The 22,543-nt window shown below is 38.3% G+C and overlaps 1 protein-coding gene across 4 annotated transcripts in view; it reads right to left on the bottom strand.

The window, feature by feature from the left end:
• KCNT2 (potassium sodium-activated channel subfamily T member 2) overlaps nucleotides 1–22,543 on the bottom strand; it is a 119,951-nt gene that overhangs the window by 5,353 nt on the left and 92,055 nt on the right. The window contains exons 22-29 of one of the 4 annotated variants that reach the window (XM_040072695.2): nucleotides 22,460–22,531; nucleotides 19,179–19,313; nucleotides 14,925–15,036; nucleotides 11,101–11,202; nucleotides 8,327–8,410; nucleotides 6,878–7,006; nucleotides 4,587–4,607; nucleotides 215–515 (exon numbers count right to left, since the gene is read on the bottom strand). In XM_040072695.2, the coding sequence (XP_039928629.2) occupies nucleotides 215–515; nucleotides 4,587–4,607; nucleotides 6,878–7,006; nucleotides 8,327–8,410; nucleotides 11,101–11,202; nucleotides 14,925–15,036; nucleotides 19,179–19,313; nucleotides 22,460–22,531 (956 nt within the window). The remainder of the gene's footprint in view (nucleotides 1–214; nucleotides 516–4,586; nucleotides 4,608–6,877; nucleotides 7,007–8,326; nucleotides 8,411–11,100; nucleotides 11,203–14,924; nucleotides 15,037–19,178; nucleotides 19,314–22,459; nucleotides 22,532–22,543) is intronic. The other 3 variants (XM_040072696.2, XM_040072697.2, XM_040072699.2) reach the window with 3 other exon arrangements.

Raw genomic sequence — 22,543 nt, 5'->3', positions numbered from 1 at the left:
CATAGGAATGATTGATAATGGAATGCATTAAAAACGCTCCAAGTTACTCTTGGTAAATGAAAACAAAAAACAACAAACAACCCAAACCTAAACCAACAACAAAAAAAAGCATTATCATAAACTTAGTATTTTGTTTTAGGCTCCTTAATTTCTTACAAATAAGTCCACTTCACACCATGCTAATGTTGCTACTCAAGTACTGTAATAGTGGTACCATATCCTGCTGGAGAAAGGCCCAGGTGCTTCATTCTGTTCTTCACGAGTTCAGCAAGCTCCTGCCTTTCTGACCTCCTGTAGAGGTTCATTCTCTGCTGGTTGATCTTCTCAGCAGTTTTAGCAGAGTGCCTAGGGGCCCTCCTGCTCAGGCGCCGTGCCCATTGCATGCTCTTCCTCCGCAGCAGCGGGTGGTCGGATTGGTCACTGGATGTGGAGTTCCGGTGATTACCGCGGCAGCTGAGCTGCTCTTTGGTGTCTTTGGTGTCCTCCCATTCCTCCACGCTGATGGAGATTTGAGACTTGAAAGAAAAATGACAAGAGAGATGAAGAGCTGTATTAAAAGGAGGCAGATGAAGACGTTCTCTCCTCCTTCCAACAGTGCCGTTGGACATGGGGTTTGCCTCCGATGGAGCTGAGGGGATTGCTGAGCTTTGTACTTAGCAAGTGTTCCTGAACTGGGCACCCTTTACTACACTTTGACTTTTCATGTAAAAAGCTCATTTATAGTATGAATACTTTTATCAAATGCAAAAGCAGGTAAGTGTTATTTTGTGCCCAATTGCACTGGGATTCTGAGAAGAACAAATTTTAGCCTTCTGATATTGCCCTTCCTGAATCTAGGAATCAGTTCTGAACGACTTCTCCACTTTCTTCCCCCTCTGCATACTTTCAGAAATCTAAGCTGTGTAACTGCTTTTAACATGAGTGTTCATTAAGTAATGGTTCAACTTTGGCTGTACTTCAGTACGCTCTTGAGACCACAGGTAGAACACACCTGTTAACTATATCTCAAATTCTCAGGTCTTCTCGACCTTCCAGCATGCTTGAAATTAGGAAGCAGTAACCTTCAGTGTCATTTAGGGCACCTCTTGTGAAAGTGGTAATTGATTCCTACCTTAAAGAATAGTGATAGAATAGTTACTCATATAGTGACACCCCTGCCCCCCCCCCATAATTATGAGACAAAATCTGTTGCTCTGTTGCTGTGTTTACCTTATGCCAAATAACACCCATGGTATGTGCATGTACGAGTACTGAAATAACACAGGTGGATGGACTACAGGTGCATTTCTAACATACAAAAGTTACTAGAGAATATAAGAGGAAGCATTTCAAAAGATGACTTTCATTAAGATAAATTGTTTCAATGTGTATTTTAGACTTAATGAGCAGTTTTAGTTTCTAGTTTCAAAACTACTTGCTTAACAATCCTGAGTTCCTCTTGTGCTATTTGAACGTCTTTTACTGACATTGAAATAGCGAAGCCCTTGCTGTACCTGCACATCAGTACCTGCACATCACCAAGTTACTGGTCACAGATTTCAGTGCAGTGAGTGTTTAAAATAAATACATGAAGTATAAAACAAAGATGATGTAAATGAACAGGCTGAGTTTGTGTGAATCCTCTCAAACAGACTATGCTGGTAATGATCAGCAAACAAAGCAAATTTAATGGAGGATATACTAACATGAAATCTGAAAGCAAGATTCTGTTGACCTCATCAACACCTTTCTGTAAGGGGCTCACCACAGAATCTGTGAGGTTTCTGGAGTCCATAAAATAGTATTTGATATGAGTAAGCTGGATACAGTGTAAAAGATACTTATATTTTTCACTTTTGCACAAATTAGATTTTATCTGTGTAAAACAAAAAAGCAACAAACCAACCCAATCAAAGAGCAAAACAATCAAACGCCATAATTAAAAAGAACGCTACTGTTAATGTTGTAGCACTTCAAATGTTAATGTTGTAGCACTTCAAATAAAATCACATTTTTAATATTCTAGACTAGGATCTTGCAATAAGCCTCAAGTAAAGACCAGCTAATTTATTGAGGCTCTTCAGCTTACTCTGCAATAGAAAAAGGGGGTTTGGTTTTGGGGTGTTTGTTTGTTTGTTTGTTTTTGTGTGTGTGGTTTTGTTGTTGTTGTTTTGGGGGGTTTTTTGTTTGTTTGGCTTGTTTTTGTTTTGTTTGTGTGTTTGGTGGGGGTTTTTTGGGTTTTTTTTTTGGTTTTTTTTTTTCTTCCTTAACAACCTGATTTTTTGAAGGTTTGTTACTTACTGCTGATGTTAGGGCAGAAGAGAGAACCTGGATCCCTTTGAACAAGAATGCAATTTGATTTTGTTTTTTGTTAGACTGTCATTTTGGGTTTGTGTGCATTTTACAGCAAGGACTAAAGTAGGCAGAGTACATTCCACAGGAAAAGGTGCTATTTATGGGTTGAAAGGAGCCGTTTGGTAAGAACGAATCTGATACTAACTGAGTGTAGAGGGTGGTCTTGTTTTGCCTTTCTTCCTGCCTGCATTGGCAGCTCTCCTTGTCAAGCTCTTGACAAAACAAATACCCAGACCTGCTGACAGCAGAAGTGTAAAGGCAGAGACCAATCATCATCACTGCAGGAGGGTTAGTCACTTTTTGAGCCACGGACTAAATGGAGAGGCCAAGTGAAAGAACAAGTTTTTTGTTTCTGTTAATGTGTAAATCCTTGAAGTTTTTAAAAACTGGCATAAGTGAGCTGAAAGCATAAAGGAAGGTCATAAAGCTAAATATTTACTTCAGCAATGAGGAAGTTTTTATCATGCCTTGTTGATAAAGCTGTGCAGAATGGCCCTTTGCTGTATGCAAGAGGAAAAAAATCAGCTTTAAAAACAAAGCGACATCAAAGCCCAAAATCTCTTTCAAAAGCAGCACAAAAGTGTGTCTGCCAGTGGCAGCTGTTAAACACACAGAAGATAAAACTCCAGTGCAAAGTACTGTGTGTTCCCCTCTGTTTTAACCAGTCTTGAACTTCATTTAAAATACTTTTGTATTGTAACTATCATTATTTTGAAGTTTGATTGTTTTCATTGAATTTCAATTCCTAGTTCCTAATTCCTAGAAGGTAAATCTGTTACATGAGAAGCGTAACTGATGACCTGGTGTCATTCCTGTGCCACACAGTGAAGAAATATTTGCCTTTAGATCCTTGGTTTTGTTTGCTTTTTGTTTTTTAAAGGCAGGTTCCTGTCCCACATATCCCACTGTGTACCCTGAAGGGTGTGATTGCTCACTTGTGCTGCTAGACAGCTGTGACCTACTCAAGCATGGTGTTCTAATAGAATGTTTCATGCCCTAAATCTAAACATTAGGCTGGTCTACACATGGCAGGAATGGGAATGTAGTCATGGACACACCAGTGTGCATATTTGAGATGATGGTGACTGAGATATCTGTGGTGATAACGCCAGACATTGATTAACTTTAGATTTTTGCTCCCTTGCCTTGCTGCTCCCTGGGAGCTGTGTAAAAGGTGAAATAGTTTGAAGGTGTAGTTTCATCTGTTCCATTCTGAAGCAGTGCCTTATTTTTTATCTTACTGCAAGTTCTACACTAACTAAATTTTACTGCTCTGCCTACCAAGAATGATACTTGCATCCAGGGTTCTAGAAATGCTTTTCTGCTCCAAAAACTGTCTAAACCACTGCTAAGTACAACCACATTTTCCTTTTGCGATAAGCTTGGGGATTTTGTTCCACTGGCATTTAATATGTTTAACCTTAAGGCTTTCAGCGGATGATCTTTTCACTGTAAAGATGATTTGTTACCTTCAGAATTTAACAGGAGTAGGCCCAAAAATGAACCAGAATTCCACTGGGCTTCTTTGAAATTCCCAGTCTGTCAGCTTTCAGATTTTTAGCAAGCTGTTTGTGTCCAGAACAATGTTGCTTTAAGATCCATTTACTCAAGGATGATCCATTGCATAGTTCCATTTTCTGTGAGGATTTTACTCCCACCATGGAACGGAACATACAGTTTCTGGCTGGGATTGAGTTACACTTCTTCACAGCAGCCTGTATGGGACTATGTTTTGGATTTGTGATGATAATGGGGATGTTTTCATTACTGCTGTGTGGTGCTGACACTGACCTAAGGCATTTTCTGCTTCACATCCAGCCCAGCAGCAAGTGGGCTGGGGGAGAGCACAAGAAGTTGAGCGGGGACACAGCCAGGATGCCTGATCCCAACTGACCAAAGTGATATCCCTTATCCATGGTGCTGTGCTCCACAGGAACAGCTGCAGGAAGCTGAAGGAATGAGAGGACTTAAGACATTTGTCTTCCTAGCTGTGCTTGATGGAGCCCTGCATTCCTGGAGATGGCCAAACACCCCCTGCCCATCAGACGTATGAGCAAACTCTTTGCTTTGCTTTCACACAGCTTTTGCTTAAGTAATTGAACTGCTTTTACCATAGGCCAAGAGATTTCTCCCTTTCAGCCTTTCAGTTTTCTCCCCATCCCACCTTGGGGGAAGCAAGCAAGCCAGCAGCTGTGTGGGGCTTGCTTCAGCCAGGACACCCAGAAAAAGGCAGACAGTGAGCAAATACTTACTTGTGAAGCCATTTCTCGTGACTGACAAAGAAAGGGAAAAAGAAAACAAAAGACAATTTAAACAGAACTGAATCTAAAGAAACAATTATGGACTATTAAACAGGAGCCACAGAAAAGCAGCCATACAGGTAATGAAAAAAGATTTCATATCTCTCTTTTATATTTTTGGAGTGCAGTGGAAATAGTTTGGGTCATAGGTGTGATAGTCATTGAGAGGCAGGCTAGATTCACTTGTTATTTAGTTACTGGGTCACTGAAAACTTGCTTTATTTTTAAAGAAATTATGAGTATCTGTCAGTGACATGAGGGCTTCTCATTTGCATAGTGAAAAAGGGAGTGCCAAAGGATAAAGTTTACATATTAAATATTGGCATATTTTGTTCTCATGACTCAAGTTACCCATCTTACTACCTGACAACACCCAGGTATGTGCAGTACAAATTTAGTTTCTTATGTCTGTTTAAACTCAAGTTAATAACCATGTTGAAGGTTCTCTGAGTTATAAACCTTCAAATTTATGGTTAGAAGTTCATAGTTCCTGAGTAAAGAGTGAACTTCTTTTATCTTATTTTCATTTTAAAGATCTTACCAAGGACATTTTTCTGGTTTAATGAATTGAAAATCTAAAATGATAACCCATGCTAATATTTCATTAGTGAAATAAGTAAAAAAATCAATTAACTTCAAAATAAACATTTGCAGAAAGATTAGAGCTTTCAGCATCTCTGTGTCTGTAGCTCTCTATCCATAAAGGCCACAGATGCAGAGCTAGATGTTGCTCTTTTGTATTCTGGGGAAGAGGTAGGTGAGGGGAGATTTCCCTGTCTCTCTCTAGCTGGGAAAGGTTGTACAAATTCGAAGTCACTAAACAAGAAATTGCAAAAGTCTTTGTGTGAAAAAAACACTGGGGGCCTGCATTCAGAGCCTTCAGCTTAAAAAGAACAACAACTACTTTTTCTTCACTTAATAAAGGAGGAGTGCCATTCTCCCACATTTGTCCAACACCTGACAACTTGAAAATTTAACTAGGAGGTTTCTCCTTCCTTAATCCTCTACCTGATTTATCTCAAATTCTTTGTGAGATTACCTGTGAATGTTGGTAGGAAGTAATAGCAGAACTACTCATTCTCTTTTTTTGGACCTGAAGTTAAATAACGAATGTGAGAATAAAGCATTGCCATGAATTTTATCTTATCCTTATTTAATGAATTCTTAAAATCCTGTATGTCTTCACTTTTGTGGAAAGTTGTGACAGACCTTTTTTTCATATTAGCAATGAGGCTGACTACATTCTTCTCCAAGGAATGATTTTGATGGTTTATTTTAAGGCTTCTATAGTTCAAAAGACATTACTGCCGTGACAAGACTCCACTGGCTAAGCTGTAAAAGCCACCTGCAGAGATAGCACTGGTCCACAAAGATATATTCCCATATATCTCTTGGAATCTTGCACGGTTTTTTGTCACCCTTTTTTAAAAATTAACTTCAGCTGAATGTACTTCCTCAAGAGCAAATCTTGCCTTTAAGCATTATATGCCTGAATGTATTCTGATATTTTTCTGAAATATGGAAAAGAAAATATAAATCACCTATCTTGGAAACAGTGTAAGCTATGAGTATTTCAGAAGAAAGGAGGAGAGAGTTGCTCACTTTTGCATTGTAAAACCATGGTTTAATGAGATGGTAGTGTTAATGGCCACGTAAACAAATGGATAATACATGACAGAAATAAAGCTGCCCAAACAACAAAAGTATGTTAAATAGTCAGGAAAAAGTATATTTTTGCCAGTTTTTAAAACAGAGAAATGGAGAACAGAGAATGTGGCAAGCACAGAAATACACATACAAAATATTACCACTGTTCGGCAGCTAAATTTAGAGAGATCCCACAATACTCGGAATAACACTAACAAGAAATGGGCAACAAGAGAATGAATCAGAAGTTCATGGGAGCACTGAAATGCTGCCTGCTTTGAGACACAATGCTGGCATTGTTGACACAAGTGCCAGAGGGCTTGGTTTTACAGGGTTTGTTACAAACACTGCCCTTAGTGAGCACAGCGAGGCAGGAGCAGGGCTCACTCCAGAGCCCTGGCCGTGCCTGGCTGCCCCTTGTTTCCATCCATCCATTCCCTGCAGGCCAGCACAGGAATCACAGGCCAGGTGTCCACTGGCTGCGGGCACTGCTGGAGCTCAGGGCTCAGCCTGGGCTAGTGTGACCAGCCACGGTCAGCAGAGGCTTCGTGCACTCTGCAGTCAAACCCACAGAAAGGCACGCTGAACTGACCCACCTCAGACGTCGTGAGCTTCTGGGATTCTGTCCTGTACACTCCAATTGGAATGTCTCCTGTAGAGGAACAAAGCTTCTGATACAGTCTGGCATATGTCCTAATCCACAGATCCTCTTCCGTGATTTTCATCTGTACAAATAATAATAGGAGGGGAGGGCTTTTAACTCCTGAGGGTTTATCACTTGTTCACTATGCTACTCATGAAAACAAAACAAACAAAAAACCCCCAAAAAACTAAACACTAGCTGGTAATTATCCCTTTGTAGTGGAGCACCTTTGCTCCACAACAAATCTGCAACTTGTACTGAATTTGTCAGACTGTTTCTTTTGCTTTCTCCCTGTGTGGAAGCAGTTTAGCATTATGAACTCCTGGTCTTGGTTTAAGATTACTTAAAATTTACATGGCAGCCTTCACCCAGTGTCTATATTTGACTAAAATACAAATGACTAAACTAAATATTGTCATCAGTAAGAAGCTGGTGTGGACAGACTGGAGTACATGAGTATTTTGAATTTGAATTGTGTCCACCAGACTGCAGGCTGACTATGTGGGGAGGAAGTAATACATTAAGCATGAGTGGCATAAGAAGTCTTACACAAAGCTCACTTATTTCATCACTAGCTTTATTTTGAGATGTATATGATCCTTTTTAGAGATTTAATTGTACTTTCAAATTCTTATATTTACTGTAATGAAGCTTAATGATTGACCAAGAAATCCATAATTTTTATTTAAACATTTAAAACCATCATACCTCACAACTGTTCTTTATAGATCCCGACAAAGCAACTTTTAATAACTCAACCTGTAATGATCTGTTTGCTACCCAGGGTATGATGGGTGTGGGAGAAAACAAAAAGGTGGGGTTTATTTTAGTAAAAATTACTGCAGTTGTTTAAGGTTTTATGTGTGTTTACACACAGTTCAACTGCATTGGAGAATACTGACATATATAACAACAAGATGACTTCTTAACTCTAACTCCTAGTCATTTAATACATCTGATCTTTATGTATAAACTACTTATGCACTTTATTGCCCATAGGAATGGGGACTGGGAGATATTCCTGGCTAGGCTGCACAATGCAGGTTGCACTTCCTGGTTTTTGTATACTTAATTTTTAAATTGGTTGCTGAACTGCCATTGGTATTTCATATAAAATGTGCTATTCCTGTGTTTTCCAAACTTTCCAATTTTCTGCTGAATAGAATGCATTGTGTTTTCTTGGGGAGATGTTTTTTTGCTATGGAACTAAAAATGGGCATGTTTTCTGTTTCATTTCCTCATCTTCTCCCTGATGAAAAAGGAAACAGATGGCCTTCCTTGAACTTTCACAAAAGGAAATGCCATACAAAGAAAGTTGAAGTATTTTGCAGACAGTACAGAATCTTCTCTGGTACTCTGTACTGATTTTTTTTTTTTTTTTTTTTTTTTTTAAATAACTTACAGAACAAAGAAATCCAGATCCTGGTGTGGTGTCAAGTCCCAGCAGAAGTCTTGTGATAGAAATCATATAATCCTTCACAAATGACTGCAAGATTTTTTAACATGACAGACAGAAAAGAAAGAAAAAAGCTTTAATGAACAAGTGAGTAGGCAGCCATTAGCACACCATGTGTGAATTTCAAAGAAATTATACATCTGTGTTTACAGTCCATCTCTTTAAGTATCTCAGTCACTGTACGAATATCGATCCCTTTTTTTTTTTGCTGAATTTACTTATATAAAGTAAGTTTTTCTAAACTGGTTCTGCATGTTCATGCAATGTACGTACCAGATTCAAGGGACTAAGGCATACCAAGGCACAGTAAAAGCAAAGATGGATGTGTCAGTGGAAGCGAGGTGTTAGCCCTACCAGGTGTGAAATTATAATGAACTCTTCTGTGCAAAAGAAATGCTGGCATATGTTAGATGGGTCTGCAGTCCTCACTGGGTCCCTCTGAGGTGAAACTGCTACTATTTTTTCAAATGAGTAATCTGAAGTGCTTTTAAGGGTTGATATGCCTTGTTGCTCTGCTGAACAGTGTGTTGCTATTGGTTAAAAGGTAAGTGTAGACTAAGGCCAGGAACAGACTGAAATTACATCAGCTAAAATCACAAACATTTCTCCTCCTGGGTTGGGCTGCTGGAATGAGAGAGCCATGTGGATGCTTTTCTAGCTGTTCTTTGAGCTGTTCTTTGCCACCTGTACTCAGGTGTAGCAGGGCAGCATTGCAGTCCTTGGAACACAGCACACACCACAGCTCTGCTGGCTTCATGCTAATGCATGGCTAACCAAAAGGCTTTCACAAAGAAATACCTCACAAAAGTATTACAGAAATCCTTTAGAGCTATAGAAATCTGGATTTGTCCAAACTCAGAAGCTAGATGGATTTCATTTGATACATTGGTAATTCAGCTATTTTAATTTTTGTGTTGGTACTCTTCCAGTTGTGATGGGCTAAATGCCAAGGAGCATCTCGAATAAAATTTGTTTGCAAATTAAACCTATTTGTTATCTTGGCTGCATCCTTTCTACCATGGAGTTTTCATTAGATTAAGGGGTTTATTCAGCAGGAATTGCAAGACCAAGTTTTCATTTTTCAGTCACTGTCCTGAAGATAATTCAAATACCTCTCATTCAGCCTGCAATGGGAAACACCAGCTGAACCCCAATGTTCCCCATGTCATTTGTTCTGCTTCTTATAGAAGAAGAAGACAGAAAATGGGACCATGAAAAAGAACAAAGAGCTGCTATTACAGAATTTCTACCTTGGAGTAAGAAAGGTAATTCTGGAAAAATGACAGTTCACCTACGAGCAGTAGCAGTTCAAAGGAAGGACAGGTGGAATTAGAGTGAGAATGAGCATGTGAGGCTTTTTGTTTTAAACACTTTCTGGTGAATGGTGGTACTCTGTCAAGTCATAGCATGATTATTCATGTCTAGGAGCAAACATAAAATATCAAAGTTAGCTATGTGCTGGCAGGAGCTGTTGATGATTGACAGATCTGTTTCTATATATGTGTTTTTGGTATTTTTATTTATTTTTAATATTGTGGTATGCGATGCTGATATTTTGGGGCACGATTATGAAGATGTTTTATATACAAATACATTTATTTCTAGAACCTTAAAATTTATATGTCCATATACATGACTGGTTTACATATTAATGACTTCTTGAGACAAGTTTAGCTCCAGGAATTTTTCTATTGATTGGATTTGCTTTCAGGAAATTTATTTGGAAGTAGAATTGCGATGAAAGAACACCTTTCATGCACCAAATTACCAAGTAAATTAATTTCCCTGCAAGGAAGCTTTCCACCTGAGTACTAAAGCATCCACAGGCTATCCCTGGGTAGAGACAAAGCAGGAGGCTGCTCAGGTGAGTGGATGATGTGGGCCATGGTGATGTTCCTGCTTATGCTGTGTGCCTTGATCCTTGAAGGGTGGCGCTGGGGGCTGCTCCTTGGGCATCCCTGTGTGTCAGAGCGTGCAGAAACACAAGCACTGCTGAAGAGTGAGCAATATTGGCCTATTTTCCACCCCGAAGCTAGCAACTACTGCCTCCATTTGCCCTGACTGTATTTTCTGATATTTTTTCTTCAACTCTCTGAAGCTGTGCTCTTCCCTGATTCTGTGTCATCACTACTTCCTGGCTTCTGAGCCACAAGGTTGAATTGCTCCCTTTTCCTCCCCCACTGGCTCTTTGTAACCACTGAATGCATTCCTTTCAAGGGCAAGCATGGCATACTTTACAATGTTATGATTGGGCCTCTGTAGGTCTGGTTAACATGAGTGAGAGGAGGGGACACTATGAAGTAATCGAAGCCTTTATCAGCAAATGCAGGAGATTAATAAATTACATATGAAAGTAATTCTGTTCTTTTCTGTTAGGACATGATGCCATGGGAATGGGCACTGCCTTTTTTGTTGCAGAGTACAAGCATTACAATTCTGTATAACCTGTAATTTATGTAGGCCTTATTGAAGCTATTTGTGGAGAGGTACAAAAACTGTATTAAATTATGTAACATCAGATTTTGTGCAGTCACAGGGTGCTTTTGAGATTGATACCTCAACTAACACATGGAGCACGCTCCGTTATCTTTTGCCATTGATTGGTCCCAGTATAGATGCACTTTACTGGATCCTGTGTCAGAAAATAGGGTCATCCAGCAATTAAGCACAATAAAATGAGTGGCAATATTTGTGTTAAGTCACATTACTATTCACAGTACCTGATAAAGCAGTGTGTCCAACATGCTGATGCTGAAAACCCTGCCAGCAGCAAAGGGCAGTCGAAACATAAATGCCAGATTAGATCCCTTCTCCCGCTCTTTCTGTTAAGGAATTAAAAAATAGAAAACATTTTTAATGCTGGTTTTGAAAGTAACAAAACATGTAACAAAAACATGAAATAGTTATTATCCTGTAAGAAATTAAAAGTGTAAAGCCCCTTTCCTCTCAACATAGTTTCTTCCTACAAGTATGGAGAGCATTTTTGTTCAGCAGGTACAGTTTTTCAGTTTGAAAGACATTGATCAATGCATATGTTCTTTCAGTCATCACATCCCAAACTGCACGGGCATATTCCACTAGATCAGTTTTAAAGAGATGGAGCGATATTAACTGTGCTTAGCTCCTGTTAACCTGCTCCAGTTCCTTGGTGCTGGCAGTGGACTGTCATCCTGGTCCAGGAAGTCTCCTAGGAACAGGAAAGGTGAACACAATCTGGTACAGAAGAGAAGAAATGGCACAGGGGTCAATCAGTGCCCTGGTGCTGCTGGCCACACACGCTGGCTTAGGCTGCACACCAGCACCCCCAGCCTTGAGCAGCTTTCCAGCCTCTCAGGTGATTGGGACCCGAGGGCAGGACCCAGCCCCTGACCTTGCTGACCCTCATCCAACTGGACCAGGCCAGTTTAGCTTCCTTCCACCTCATCTGCAGCCTTGCTTTCCCTTTATTCTTGCTTCAAAGAGATCTGTGAGAAATATAATCCTACTTTCTTGGCAAGAACAAATTAATTTTCTGGTGTTGATCTGGAACAACTTCCTTAAAACCTGTCAGTTCAACAGCCAAATTTGTATGCTAATTGCTTGTACAATTTTAGAATTTATGTAAATTGTTAGAGATCTGTATAAAAAAAGACACCAATAATAAGAGGTACCAATCTCTTTTTGTAACTCATATGTCATTATTGTTTTTTATTGCTTAATGTTAATTCAAATCTGCTTAATACCTGAATTATATTAAAGGAAAAAAAGATGGAGACAGGAAATAAGAGGCCCCATCCTGAAGGTTAAAAAAGCAGCCTAGCCCTGTGTAAATCACTGTAAATATACTGGGCCATCCCAGATAGATTTCTGCTCACCTAACATCTGTGTGCTTATCCATGGAAGATGCAAAACCACAGGATTTGGTTCGATTAAAAGAGAAAGGAATTTGTACTTATTTCAAAATCATCACTTACAGCTTTAAACTTTTTATCAATAACATCTACAATATTTACTTGGAAAAAAAACATAGCAAACTAAAGTCTGACTCCTATCTAAAGCATTAGAAACCCTCTCTTTCAAGAAAGAGGGAGTGGTTACCTCATTTGTTTTCTTATGCAAGACAAATGGAGAACACAGATTTTAAGTTTAAAGCGTGGGTGTTTTGTTTTTCCTTTTCTCTGTTGCATAAAGGCCACTGCTTTCTCCTATGTCAGTGCTGAGTTTACTGTCAGATTTATTTATCTCTAAAATGAGAAAAGTTGCAGCTGCAACAGCAGATGGACATCTGATTTGTGTATCTGTCTTCTGCAGCCCATTAGGCTGAAAAGCCAATTTTGCAAGTGTGTTTCACTGCTACCTCAAGGCAACTTGCCTGACATTCTCAGTCTTTCTGAAAATGAGGTGCTTAATGCAGAAATAACAAGCAACTGTATGTTTGACTGCTTTAGGTAATTTTTACTGGAGTTTTTAATTGCCTTTCATTTTGCATGAGGGAGTTCTGAAACATCAAATGAACTACTGCACCACCTGTGAAGTCCCCCCTGCAAATGTTAAGGTGAAGTAACTGGGAAATATCAACAGCAGGCAACTGCAAGAGCAATGAAGAAAATGTTCTTTCTTTAAGACAACATTTCTTCATCTTATCTCTGTTTCAGCAGAGCGTAGTTTGGATAGGAAGTTCATTAAATGTTCAGCTTCCAACCTATCTTCACAACTTTTGCACAATAGAGTAATAAAGATAGTCAAGGAGTTAAAATATTTTAAAGTATTTCTAGAATATTAGCTTGAAAAATTAAGGAGCATATGTAAATAAAGAAAGAACTGAGATAAAAATCCTGGTTTCACTGCATGGAAGTAGACAGCCCAAAGAGAATTCCAGAATCCAACTGGAATCAGAATAAGGGAATATGTGAACAACTAATTTCAAAAACCGTATCTGTCATAGTACACCAAGACATTAAATTAGGTTGAGCCACAGTGCTGAAGGCCCCAGCCAGCTGTTGGCCCTTGTTGCCCTGGAAGAACGGGCGATGCAGATTCCACCCAGTTTTAGCTTATCCTTCATGGATTTACCGAAGGGGGAGGAAGTGCCACAATGGAGGAGCCATAGGTGCAAGCACTAAAGAGTAGTGGGGGTGATGAGCTTCCTGCTGCACACAGTTCCTCTCTTGGTGAAACAACTTTTGTCTGGCTTCCTCACAGCTCTCCAGGTTGTGTCTCTGTCAGAACACCAGCTAAGTAGAAGCTCAAGCCTTCATGCTGCTACAGGCAAACATAACAAGTCACTAAAGGCCACGCAGATATTTACATCTCGTGGTCGACATGTGAGTGTGATATTCAGGAGTAACAGATTTACTTCTGGTCCTTATCCTGTCTCATCCACACAGGCTGAATTTTTGCAGCATTCAATTCCTCTGTAAGAAACCAGACTGGAAAGGTAAGTTGCTATGGAAAGGCTCTTTTCCATTACGTACCTATTAAAATGACCTGCCTGAGTATTATACAGTAAATAGTGAACTCTGAAATCCTCAAAATCTAGGAAATTTACGGTACAACTAGGAAATGGAAATTATGTGTTAAATCTGTATAATGGTAATGATGTTGGCATGAATTCAAATTCACCAAGATATGTAAGATATCTGAGGTGCACCGATTGGGAGGGTACATGAGAAAACCCGGCAGTCATGCTGATTGATAGACTGATGGGGAGAAAGAGAAGAATGTAGTGAAGGATTTCTGCCCTTGAAGACTGTCAAAGTGATATTATTTGTCTCACAAACTCAGAATATGGCCTGAAAGATCAGGAAGGTAATACTAATACTGTAAAATTTGGGGAGTGTCGAGGTGGGCAGGTCAGATCACCAATGAAGGTTTGTGAGAAAGAGGATTGTCCTTGAGTTTACTGAGTTAAACAGATGCACAGAATTACTTGCCATGCTCCACCTGTTTTAAGTAGCAGATTAAATTTATTTCCATACAGCCACAGTTCCACAGTTTGAAAATGCCAAATATACATATAGAATACGAAGGTTTAATCTAACATTTAAGTAGCGTTGCTGTCCCTCTCATCATTCTGACAGAGAACAATTGCTTTTCTCAAACTGTCCCAGTAATGCCATTATCCCCCACAAATACAGAGAAATGTGTACAGAAGACATGATTATAGTGCCTTTAAAATGAAGTGGAATTAAAAAATACATGATAATGAAAACTGTATGTTTTAAGCATTTAGTCAGTTAAAAGACGTGCTATGTTAATTGCCTGTGTCCGCCTCTTGGACAACTACATTAGCTCAAAATATTTAATTATCCAAGAATATTTCATTTTCCTTGAGCAAATTCCACCAGAGAGTTGGTTGATTAATAGTATATTGCAAATTGATTAAATCAAATCAAACTTTCTACTTAAATGAGGGTAGAATTTTGAAAAAAAATCTTTTACACTAGCTCTACAACCATAAATCATTTCACTGTTTTGACTGTTTTGAAATCATCGTTACAAAACGGGAAAAAGTAATAAAAATCTAACATTTAAACTGAGAGTGAAGGGAGGCAAATCTCCTTACCTTTTCCAATTTGGACAAAGCAAGAGAATAGCAGTCTTTGGCTCTGAACTGCATGAATCTCATGTTGGCTGGGTGAGTTAGTTCTGTGATGATGCTTAGGCTGGAGAACAACCTGCATTTTAAAAGAATGTGGTGGTTATACTTCTAATTATAACATTTCTAATTCACAAATATAAGGCTCTACATAAAGCTACAGCTTGTGCTCATGTCCATGTTTATAATGAAGTCTTGAAACCTGTAGTGTGCCTGGGCCCAGTGAAATGCTGGTCCAGCAGCAGAGGAAACTACAACACATTCTCTGTAGAATTCACAAAGAAGCACACACTGAGCTCACAAAATACTTAAATGCTCGGAAGAAACAATTTTATTATCAAAGGTTGTATTTAATGATTGGTACAATATCACAAATCTGCAGGAAACAACAAAAAAATGCAAAAGTTTAAAGCTTGTGCTTAGTACCTGGTTGCATGTAAAGTACTACTGATTTATGCACCCTTTCCAGTTGGTTTTTCTTTCTTGAGGTCTGTTTGCATGCTGTGACTACAGTCTGAGCAATATAGATGAAAAGTGACACTTGTGGGAGTTGCTGAGAAAATGTATGTTTATGTATACTTATGTTCTCACTTTGAAGTATTTACATATACAAAATATTTATGACTTCACACCAATTCAGGCTTCCAGTCAGTAAAAGCAGTGAAGAAAGCTCAACCATGAACTGGCTGAATTACACAGATATTCTAGCATCAGGCTAAAGAGCCCCTCCTCAGCACTCAGGGCTCCAAGAAACAGAAAGAAAACCATAGTTTATGCTCTTTAAATACTAAACAAGTAGGAATAGAACACATATTATTATTTAAATCTTTCCCCTACAGATTCATGTCAGAAAATGAGATTACATTTGTAGCCTCTTTCACTGATCCTGAGGCTGCTTATCTACACTTAACAATAGGTAATTGTACTAATTACATCATTGATGTGGCTTTTGTCTCGCTTTTCATGGAAGGGGATTTGTAAATTAGTCAAATGGAATTCAATGCACCTTTTTGCAAGTCTTGTCGTTTTCCCTCACTTTTGCAGGGAGAAACATCACTGAAATGGCAGTTCAAGCAGAGCCTAAATGTGGGGAAATGTATAACCAGACTATCTGCCAATATGTGTTAATCCCACATTGTATTTGAAAACTAACACTATAGAATTCAGAATTAGGAGTAATAGGAAAGTAAAAGCTGATCTCATGATAAAATACACACAGCAGGAAAAAATGCAGGCTGCTATGTTTCTCTTAAAGGTGGTGTAGTTTATCACCAAGATTTTTATTAGGAAATCAGTTTCAAAATTGGCATTGGTAAAATATTTTACTTACGAGTGCATTTTAGCCAAATTAGGGGAAATTACTCTCCAGGTAGTCAGAGACAGATTGCATCTTGCCCTGGGTGTAAGGCACGCTGCCTGCCAGCTTTTAGCACTGGAGCAGGCTTCTTCTGGGCAAAGATTCCTCTCTTCTACCCCATCCTAATGAGAAAGGACTGGATGGGGAAGAGAAAGCCCCCACCAGCCTGATGGAAGGCATGGCTTGCTGTTGAACTCGTATTTGGAAATCAGACAACCAAGAGAGACCTGTAGTTCTTTCCCAAACCACAGTGATAAACCCAGAAAATAATGCACTGCCATCATAGCACCTCATTTGGTTTATCTCTAAACTGGCACTGAGAGCTAGGTACCAGCAAAAACACTGATCTGTTACGTGCACTGCTGGCAATAGGCATCCTGCAGGATTTGAAACACAGCCTTGAAGAGGTTAACTAATAAAACTTTACAGCAGTACAGATCTACTGCCTGAGAAAATGCGCTGTTTTTTCTGAGGTGGGTGTCTACAAGTTGGTGTCTACAAGGACTCAGTTGTTGGCTTCCTATTTAATTTCAAAAAAGTGAAAAGCACCTTAAGGTATAGTCCAAGACTGTTAATTTCCCCTTTTATTTTTAAGCTGTGATAACTTGTTCTTTCTTAGTGTGCCCATTTGAGTCACACTTCTGTACTCCCTCTACGTCAGGTAAGTCAGTGCCGCATCAGTTTTAATTGGTGGCACAGCTTCTAGCCCTAAAGGTGCTAATAATAACCCTGTCCTTATAAACAATGCATCTGCCTTCCAGGCTGGGGAGCACACTCTCCTGGCAAAGCAGGATTGCTAGTTTATGTAAATCGGGGAATAATGACCCAACTGGTGTATGAGAACTGCCAGCCTAGGCTGAACGCTGCTGCAGCACCCTCACATGGCGTTTTCAGGCCTGAGGAACTCCCAGCAGGGGCGTTCAGATCAGCCTGTATCCTCTGAACGGTTCCACCTGGTGAGACTAAAGTGGAATCTTCGTCAGTGATGTGATAGCATTGAAAACAGCATGTGAAATCCAATGGTTTAAAATCCCTTTTTATCACAACAGTTGGCATTGAGTGATATTGCTCTCTACCGTGTCTAGTCTTTTCTTCATTACTTTCTGATATTATTAGCTATTAATAAGTAACAAAAAAGCTTTCAATACATTTTAAAAAATATATTGAAATATATTTACAAAACTATTTACCTTAGTGCAATGAATGTAGAACAGGTAAATGCTACTATCTTATGCCTCTTCCTAAATCTTACTGATTTCTACAGCTTCTATATAATATAAAAATGCAGTGAAATTATTATAAGTGTTCTAGGGGGAAAAATAGGGAAAAAAATTATATAATACACTACTTGTGAAAGTTTACAAAGTTTTATGAAAAAGTGTTGTTAACACTTAAACCAAGGTATTTATTTTAATTTACTTGGATTGTAACTATGCAGTGTTAAAACAATACTGAACAAGACACAAAATTTGTAAATTAGTTAAAGCTGCCATCTAGCTGCAAACAATGTGCAACACAACTGAAGGAGTGTACAGTAAGATCTAATGGTATATGTATCGTATGTAGTTTCGCTTTTACAAAGTAGAACACAGCTAGAGGAAAAAACAATTGGGATTTTGCAAGTTTTTCTTTTGATACTGCTCTTTTTTCCATCTGGGGGTAAACTGTATTTCTGAAAAACTGATGTATGTAAAAGACCTCAGTGAGATGCCCTAGCACTGTACGGTTAGGAGTAGATCTGAGCGATGGATAGAAAAAGCTCAATTAGAGTTTCAACCCAAATTTCATAGGTGTGAGTATGAAACATACACCTGTGCAAGTATCAGGTACCAATTCAGAAACTAAAATGTTAGAAAAAGACAGAATTAACGATTTTTGTGCAGTGCAGATTTTGCTTCCTTTGAGCACATGAGGAAATGCAAAGAGCATTTAACTGCATTCTCACAGAGCTGCATTTACCAAAAAAAAAAGCTCCACTGTATTTTAAGGAGTTCAGTTTTCAAAACCACTGAAGGGATGCAAAAAACTTTCACTATGCATTTCTCTCTGGTCTTTTGCGGAAGGTTTGACACAGAAAACAGGTAATTGCAACAAAAATATTAGAATGAACACTAGGAAGTGCTAGGCTTAAGCCCCAAATCAGGGAGGCGCTTCATAGCTGACCGTGTAGTGTGTTTTGTTTTGTGTGAGATTTTTTGGGTGTTTTTATTAAGCAAACAATATTTTTCTTAGCTCAAAGCAACACGTTTTTTCATACCTATTGAACACAAAGGCTTTAACGCAGAGAGTTCTCAAAAGGAACAGCAAATCTCAGTGTTTTGCTTTTCATCACAGCTTCCTTACTAGACTGATTGTATTATACTCATGACACTTGCCATGTTGCTGTCATATGTAACCTTGTATATATGTGCTTAAAACCTAAGTTTTGTGCAAAACTAGATACACAAAATGTGAACACTTACTACTAACTTCATAGTGATGCACTGCTTACCTTTCAGAATTAGAAGCATCTGCTTTTCATCATATGGGCTTTAGCATTATCGTGAATTTTCTTTTCTCAACTATCTTTCATCCTAAGTCTTCAAGAGTAACTTTAACTTCCTTCCTGTAAACATGACAGCTAACTTTCTAAATTATTATCTGACTTTGGGATGCAAAGTATTTCATCTGAGCTTTCAGGAGAATACCTCAGGATTCTAAGTGAATTGCTGAGCAGGGTGGGAAAAAGTTTGCCCATGTAAGACACAAATTCATGCAAGGGAAAAATTAAGTAAAATAAAAAAAAGAGTAAGTTCCTGGCACAAGAGGCATCAAGTATTTCACAATTAATGAGGATGTGTAGATAGACTGCAAAAATGCCTTACCTGAAGAGGGTTTGAACATTCACAATAGTCTTGGCATCTGCCATGTAGTCTTCCTCAGCACTCATCGTGCTCTCTTTGTCCACCACCACCATATTAGCTGCAAAGGTGACCCCACACCTTAATAAGTCATCTAGGCTTTTGTGAAGAGAAAGAGGGAGAAAGAAACAAGCAACTTAAATATGGAACACCTGAAAGAATAGCCATGGTTGGCATCTGCAGATCGGCTACATAACAACTTCTGATATCATCTAGGATAACATCTCAATTCATTGGTAGAATAGAAGGTAGAATCTACTTCAGTAGGTTGTCACAGTCCCTATCTTTTGTTAATGATAATTTCAATTTTTTTTTAATAAGTCTTTAACAGTTACTTGGAAAGATTTTGGTCTTATCCACTGCAACAACTTGCTCCATTGCAGTTACTTCTGACAAGAGAAAAACTCAAATAAATGCTCCAGGTTGCTCCTTCCCCCAGTTTTATTTTGGTTTCAAAATGTTAATAAGTGAGCCGGAGTGTTCTCAGGATGCTTTTAGGAGCAGCTGCAGAGCAGCAGAACTCTGTGCACAGCTGGACAATGTTTGTGTGAAGCCCAACCACAGAAAACACTCACAGACAGCTGAGTTACAGTTCTCATCATGCCTTGTAGCTTTGTCTCCAAAATGAAGCATGTTTCAGCTGTTTTAACAACATTTTGCATAGATCCTAAGCACTTTTTGACAAATGTGGTGAGTTTTTTAAACAACTTATTTTGGAAAAATATATATCACTACTTTTGAAATTGCAATATCACTGATGGTTGACTACAACAAAAGAAAAACTGATTTTATGTGATCTTTGAACAATTTGCAGTGCACAAGTGGAAGTCCATACATTTCTTCTGAGTAACTTGTATTTCTGCTTTTTTAGACTTTCAGTTGATCCCTGAAAATAGCAGCATATTCTGAAATACCCAGATTTTCTGCATTTCAGTGTTTCATAATCTCAACAGCTATTCTTATTTTAGCAGTTACATTCAGCTGGCTTGTGGAGAATTTCAAAAATGCTAATGTTGGAAGTATTCTAATTCTAGTTCTCAGGTACCTCTAGCTAAAGGTTTCTCAAGATTGACTAGATTTCTACACAGCTGTGAAATCTGTTCAGTTACAGATCTTAAATCCTACCTGAGGACTGGAGGACAGGTATCTACTACTTGACATATTTTGACAAAGTGCATCTCTGCTATGAATTTTGGTAAAGCTGTTTTACTGTGAGCCATCTACTTTTATCAAAAAAAAAAAAAAAAAGCTAAATGAAATTAATTCCTTTGGTGGTTTTCTGTCTGAGATGATGACACTTCATTGATGGTGAACATATGATAAATATTTTAGATACTTATTGATAGTAGGTGGTACTTAGAAAACATATTTTATACCCTTAAATAAGGGAAAATTTATATATTTTACAATGTATTTCTTATCTACAGATGATCAGATCTATTAGTTGTACATGATTTAAAAACATGGTGAGGAAAACACAGGGAATATGTAGGAACTGTATTTTTTAAAGAATTCTTATTGATGCTAACAGATGTCAAAAAACTTCTCAACAAACTCTAGTTGCTTATTGCACCAGGAATTAAAGGGATTTTAGTGTCAGAAAAGATGCAGAAGTTCAGGCTGGTATTACTGTGACATTCTGAATTCTGAATAATCTCTTATTCCAAAGACTACGTGCATCATTTATTTAAAAATGCATTTAATTCTGAAAGAACAATAAAAGACCATTAGGGAGGGACTTGGCAATTTCCATTTTGGAATAAACTCAGTAAATTTAAACAAAGTTTAATTTTCTACATTAGTAAAACAGGTTAAGATCCGAGTTATTAATTACTTTGAATACTTCAAGTATTCCTTATTGAGTATACATTTTGATGCCATTTGGGTTTTGCCTGTTTCCTTTTATCTGTATCCTTCACACGTCTATTTTAGCTCTGTAGCCTGTTGTATTAGTAATTAGTTTTCCCAGTAATTTTCCATGGCCTCTCCCTAGGCAGAAAATCAAAACAAATTCCAGAGCTCCAAGCCCCAGGAGGTACAAGACCCCAACGCTATCTTGGTTCTTCCTGGGAAGCAAGGCTGAGAATCACTCTTCCAGATACATCCTCATGGACAAAGCACAGCTAGTGCTGAGGAGGGGACTCCAGAGAAGGGGCTTGACCTGGGGGGATATCGCATCACCACTTCTCCTCCTAACTGGTGCTTTTTATCAATTATGCTAATTTCCTAAAAGCTATAAAATTGTATTCACTCCTGGATGAGTGGGCTTTTTTGGACATGTTTCCATAACTGCCTCTGAAGGCCTTCAAATGAAGATCCCCTTTTATATTAGCTCCTTACTAAAATTACCTCGAGTTCCAGGTTGGGAAAAGGCAACAATTTAATTATTCTGCCATTATGAGTTGTTTTTATAACTATTATGTAATTAAGAGTTAAGAAAGTCGTAGATATTAATAACCTATGAACTTTTCTTCCTTTATAGGAAAATGTGAAGTACACAATATTTCTGTGGGCTTTTTGTTAACATCGCAAGGATTCGGTATCACCAAGGTAAATCTGTAACTGTATCACTATTATAAGCAGGAAATAAGTTTTTTGATTTTTACAGGGGGAATTAATATTGTGGGCTTGTAGCTGCAATTCAGTATTCACTATGTAGTGAAGCAAACAGTTTTCTTTAAATTTACAATCTACACAAATGAGTTTTCTAAAATGAGTCCTCGCTCTTCTCTTGTTTCTGCCTGATTTTCACATTAAAGTTCTGTTGCTAAACCTATATCCATAAATATATATTAGCAGAGGTGAAGACAGAAATGTAGGAGTAAGTGGTAATTTAAGTAGTGGAAGATGAAGACTTTTGGACACATTCAAGACTGTTTACATTCTGTAGCTATCTTTACAAAACCTGAGTCAATGAATTCCAACAAATTATAACTCAGTACAGACCGACACTAGAATCAGGGATATAATCTGTTTATTTGTAGAAACATATGAACTCACATAAATAAGTGTTAATCTTATGTTTTTGAAAATACTAGCTTGTGCTCCCTGTCGTGCTTTTCAATAATGAGCTCCTTTACAAATCAGAAATGTGAAATCCCAAATTACAGCACACAGACACAGACAATGCATGCAAAAAGCTCATCTCCAACTACAACACGCACACACTGAAACATGCAATGACGATACACACAACAAACCACTGAGACTACAAAGGTAAGTTTTCTAACAGTTATTTCACCTACTTGTCGATAGAGCCCACCATGTAGTAAACCATTGGAAACCAACAGATTGCATCCAGAAAATGCATATCTGGCCTAAGCAGCAGA

Source organism: Hirundo rustica, chromosome 9, assembly GCF_015227805.2.
Source record: "Hirundo rustica isolate bHirRus1 chromosome 9, bHirRus1.pri.v3, whole genome shotgun sequence".
Lineage (NCBI taxonomy): Eukaryota > Metazoa > Chordata > Aves > Passeriformes > Hirundinidae > Hirundo > Hirundo rustica.
Note: the sequence above shows the minus strand (reverse complement) of the source record. Positions and strands in the feature narration are given on the sequence as shown.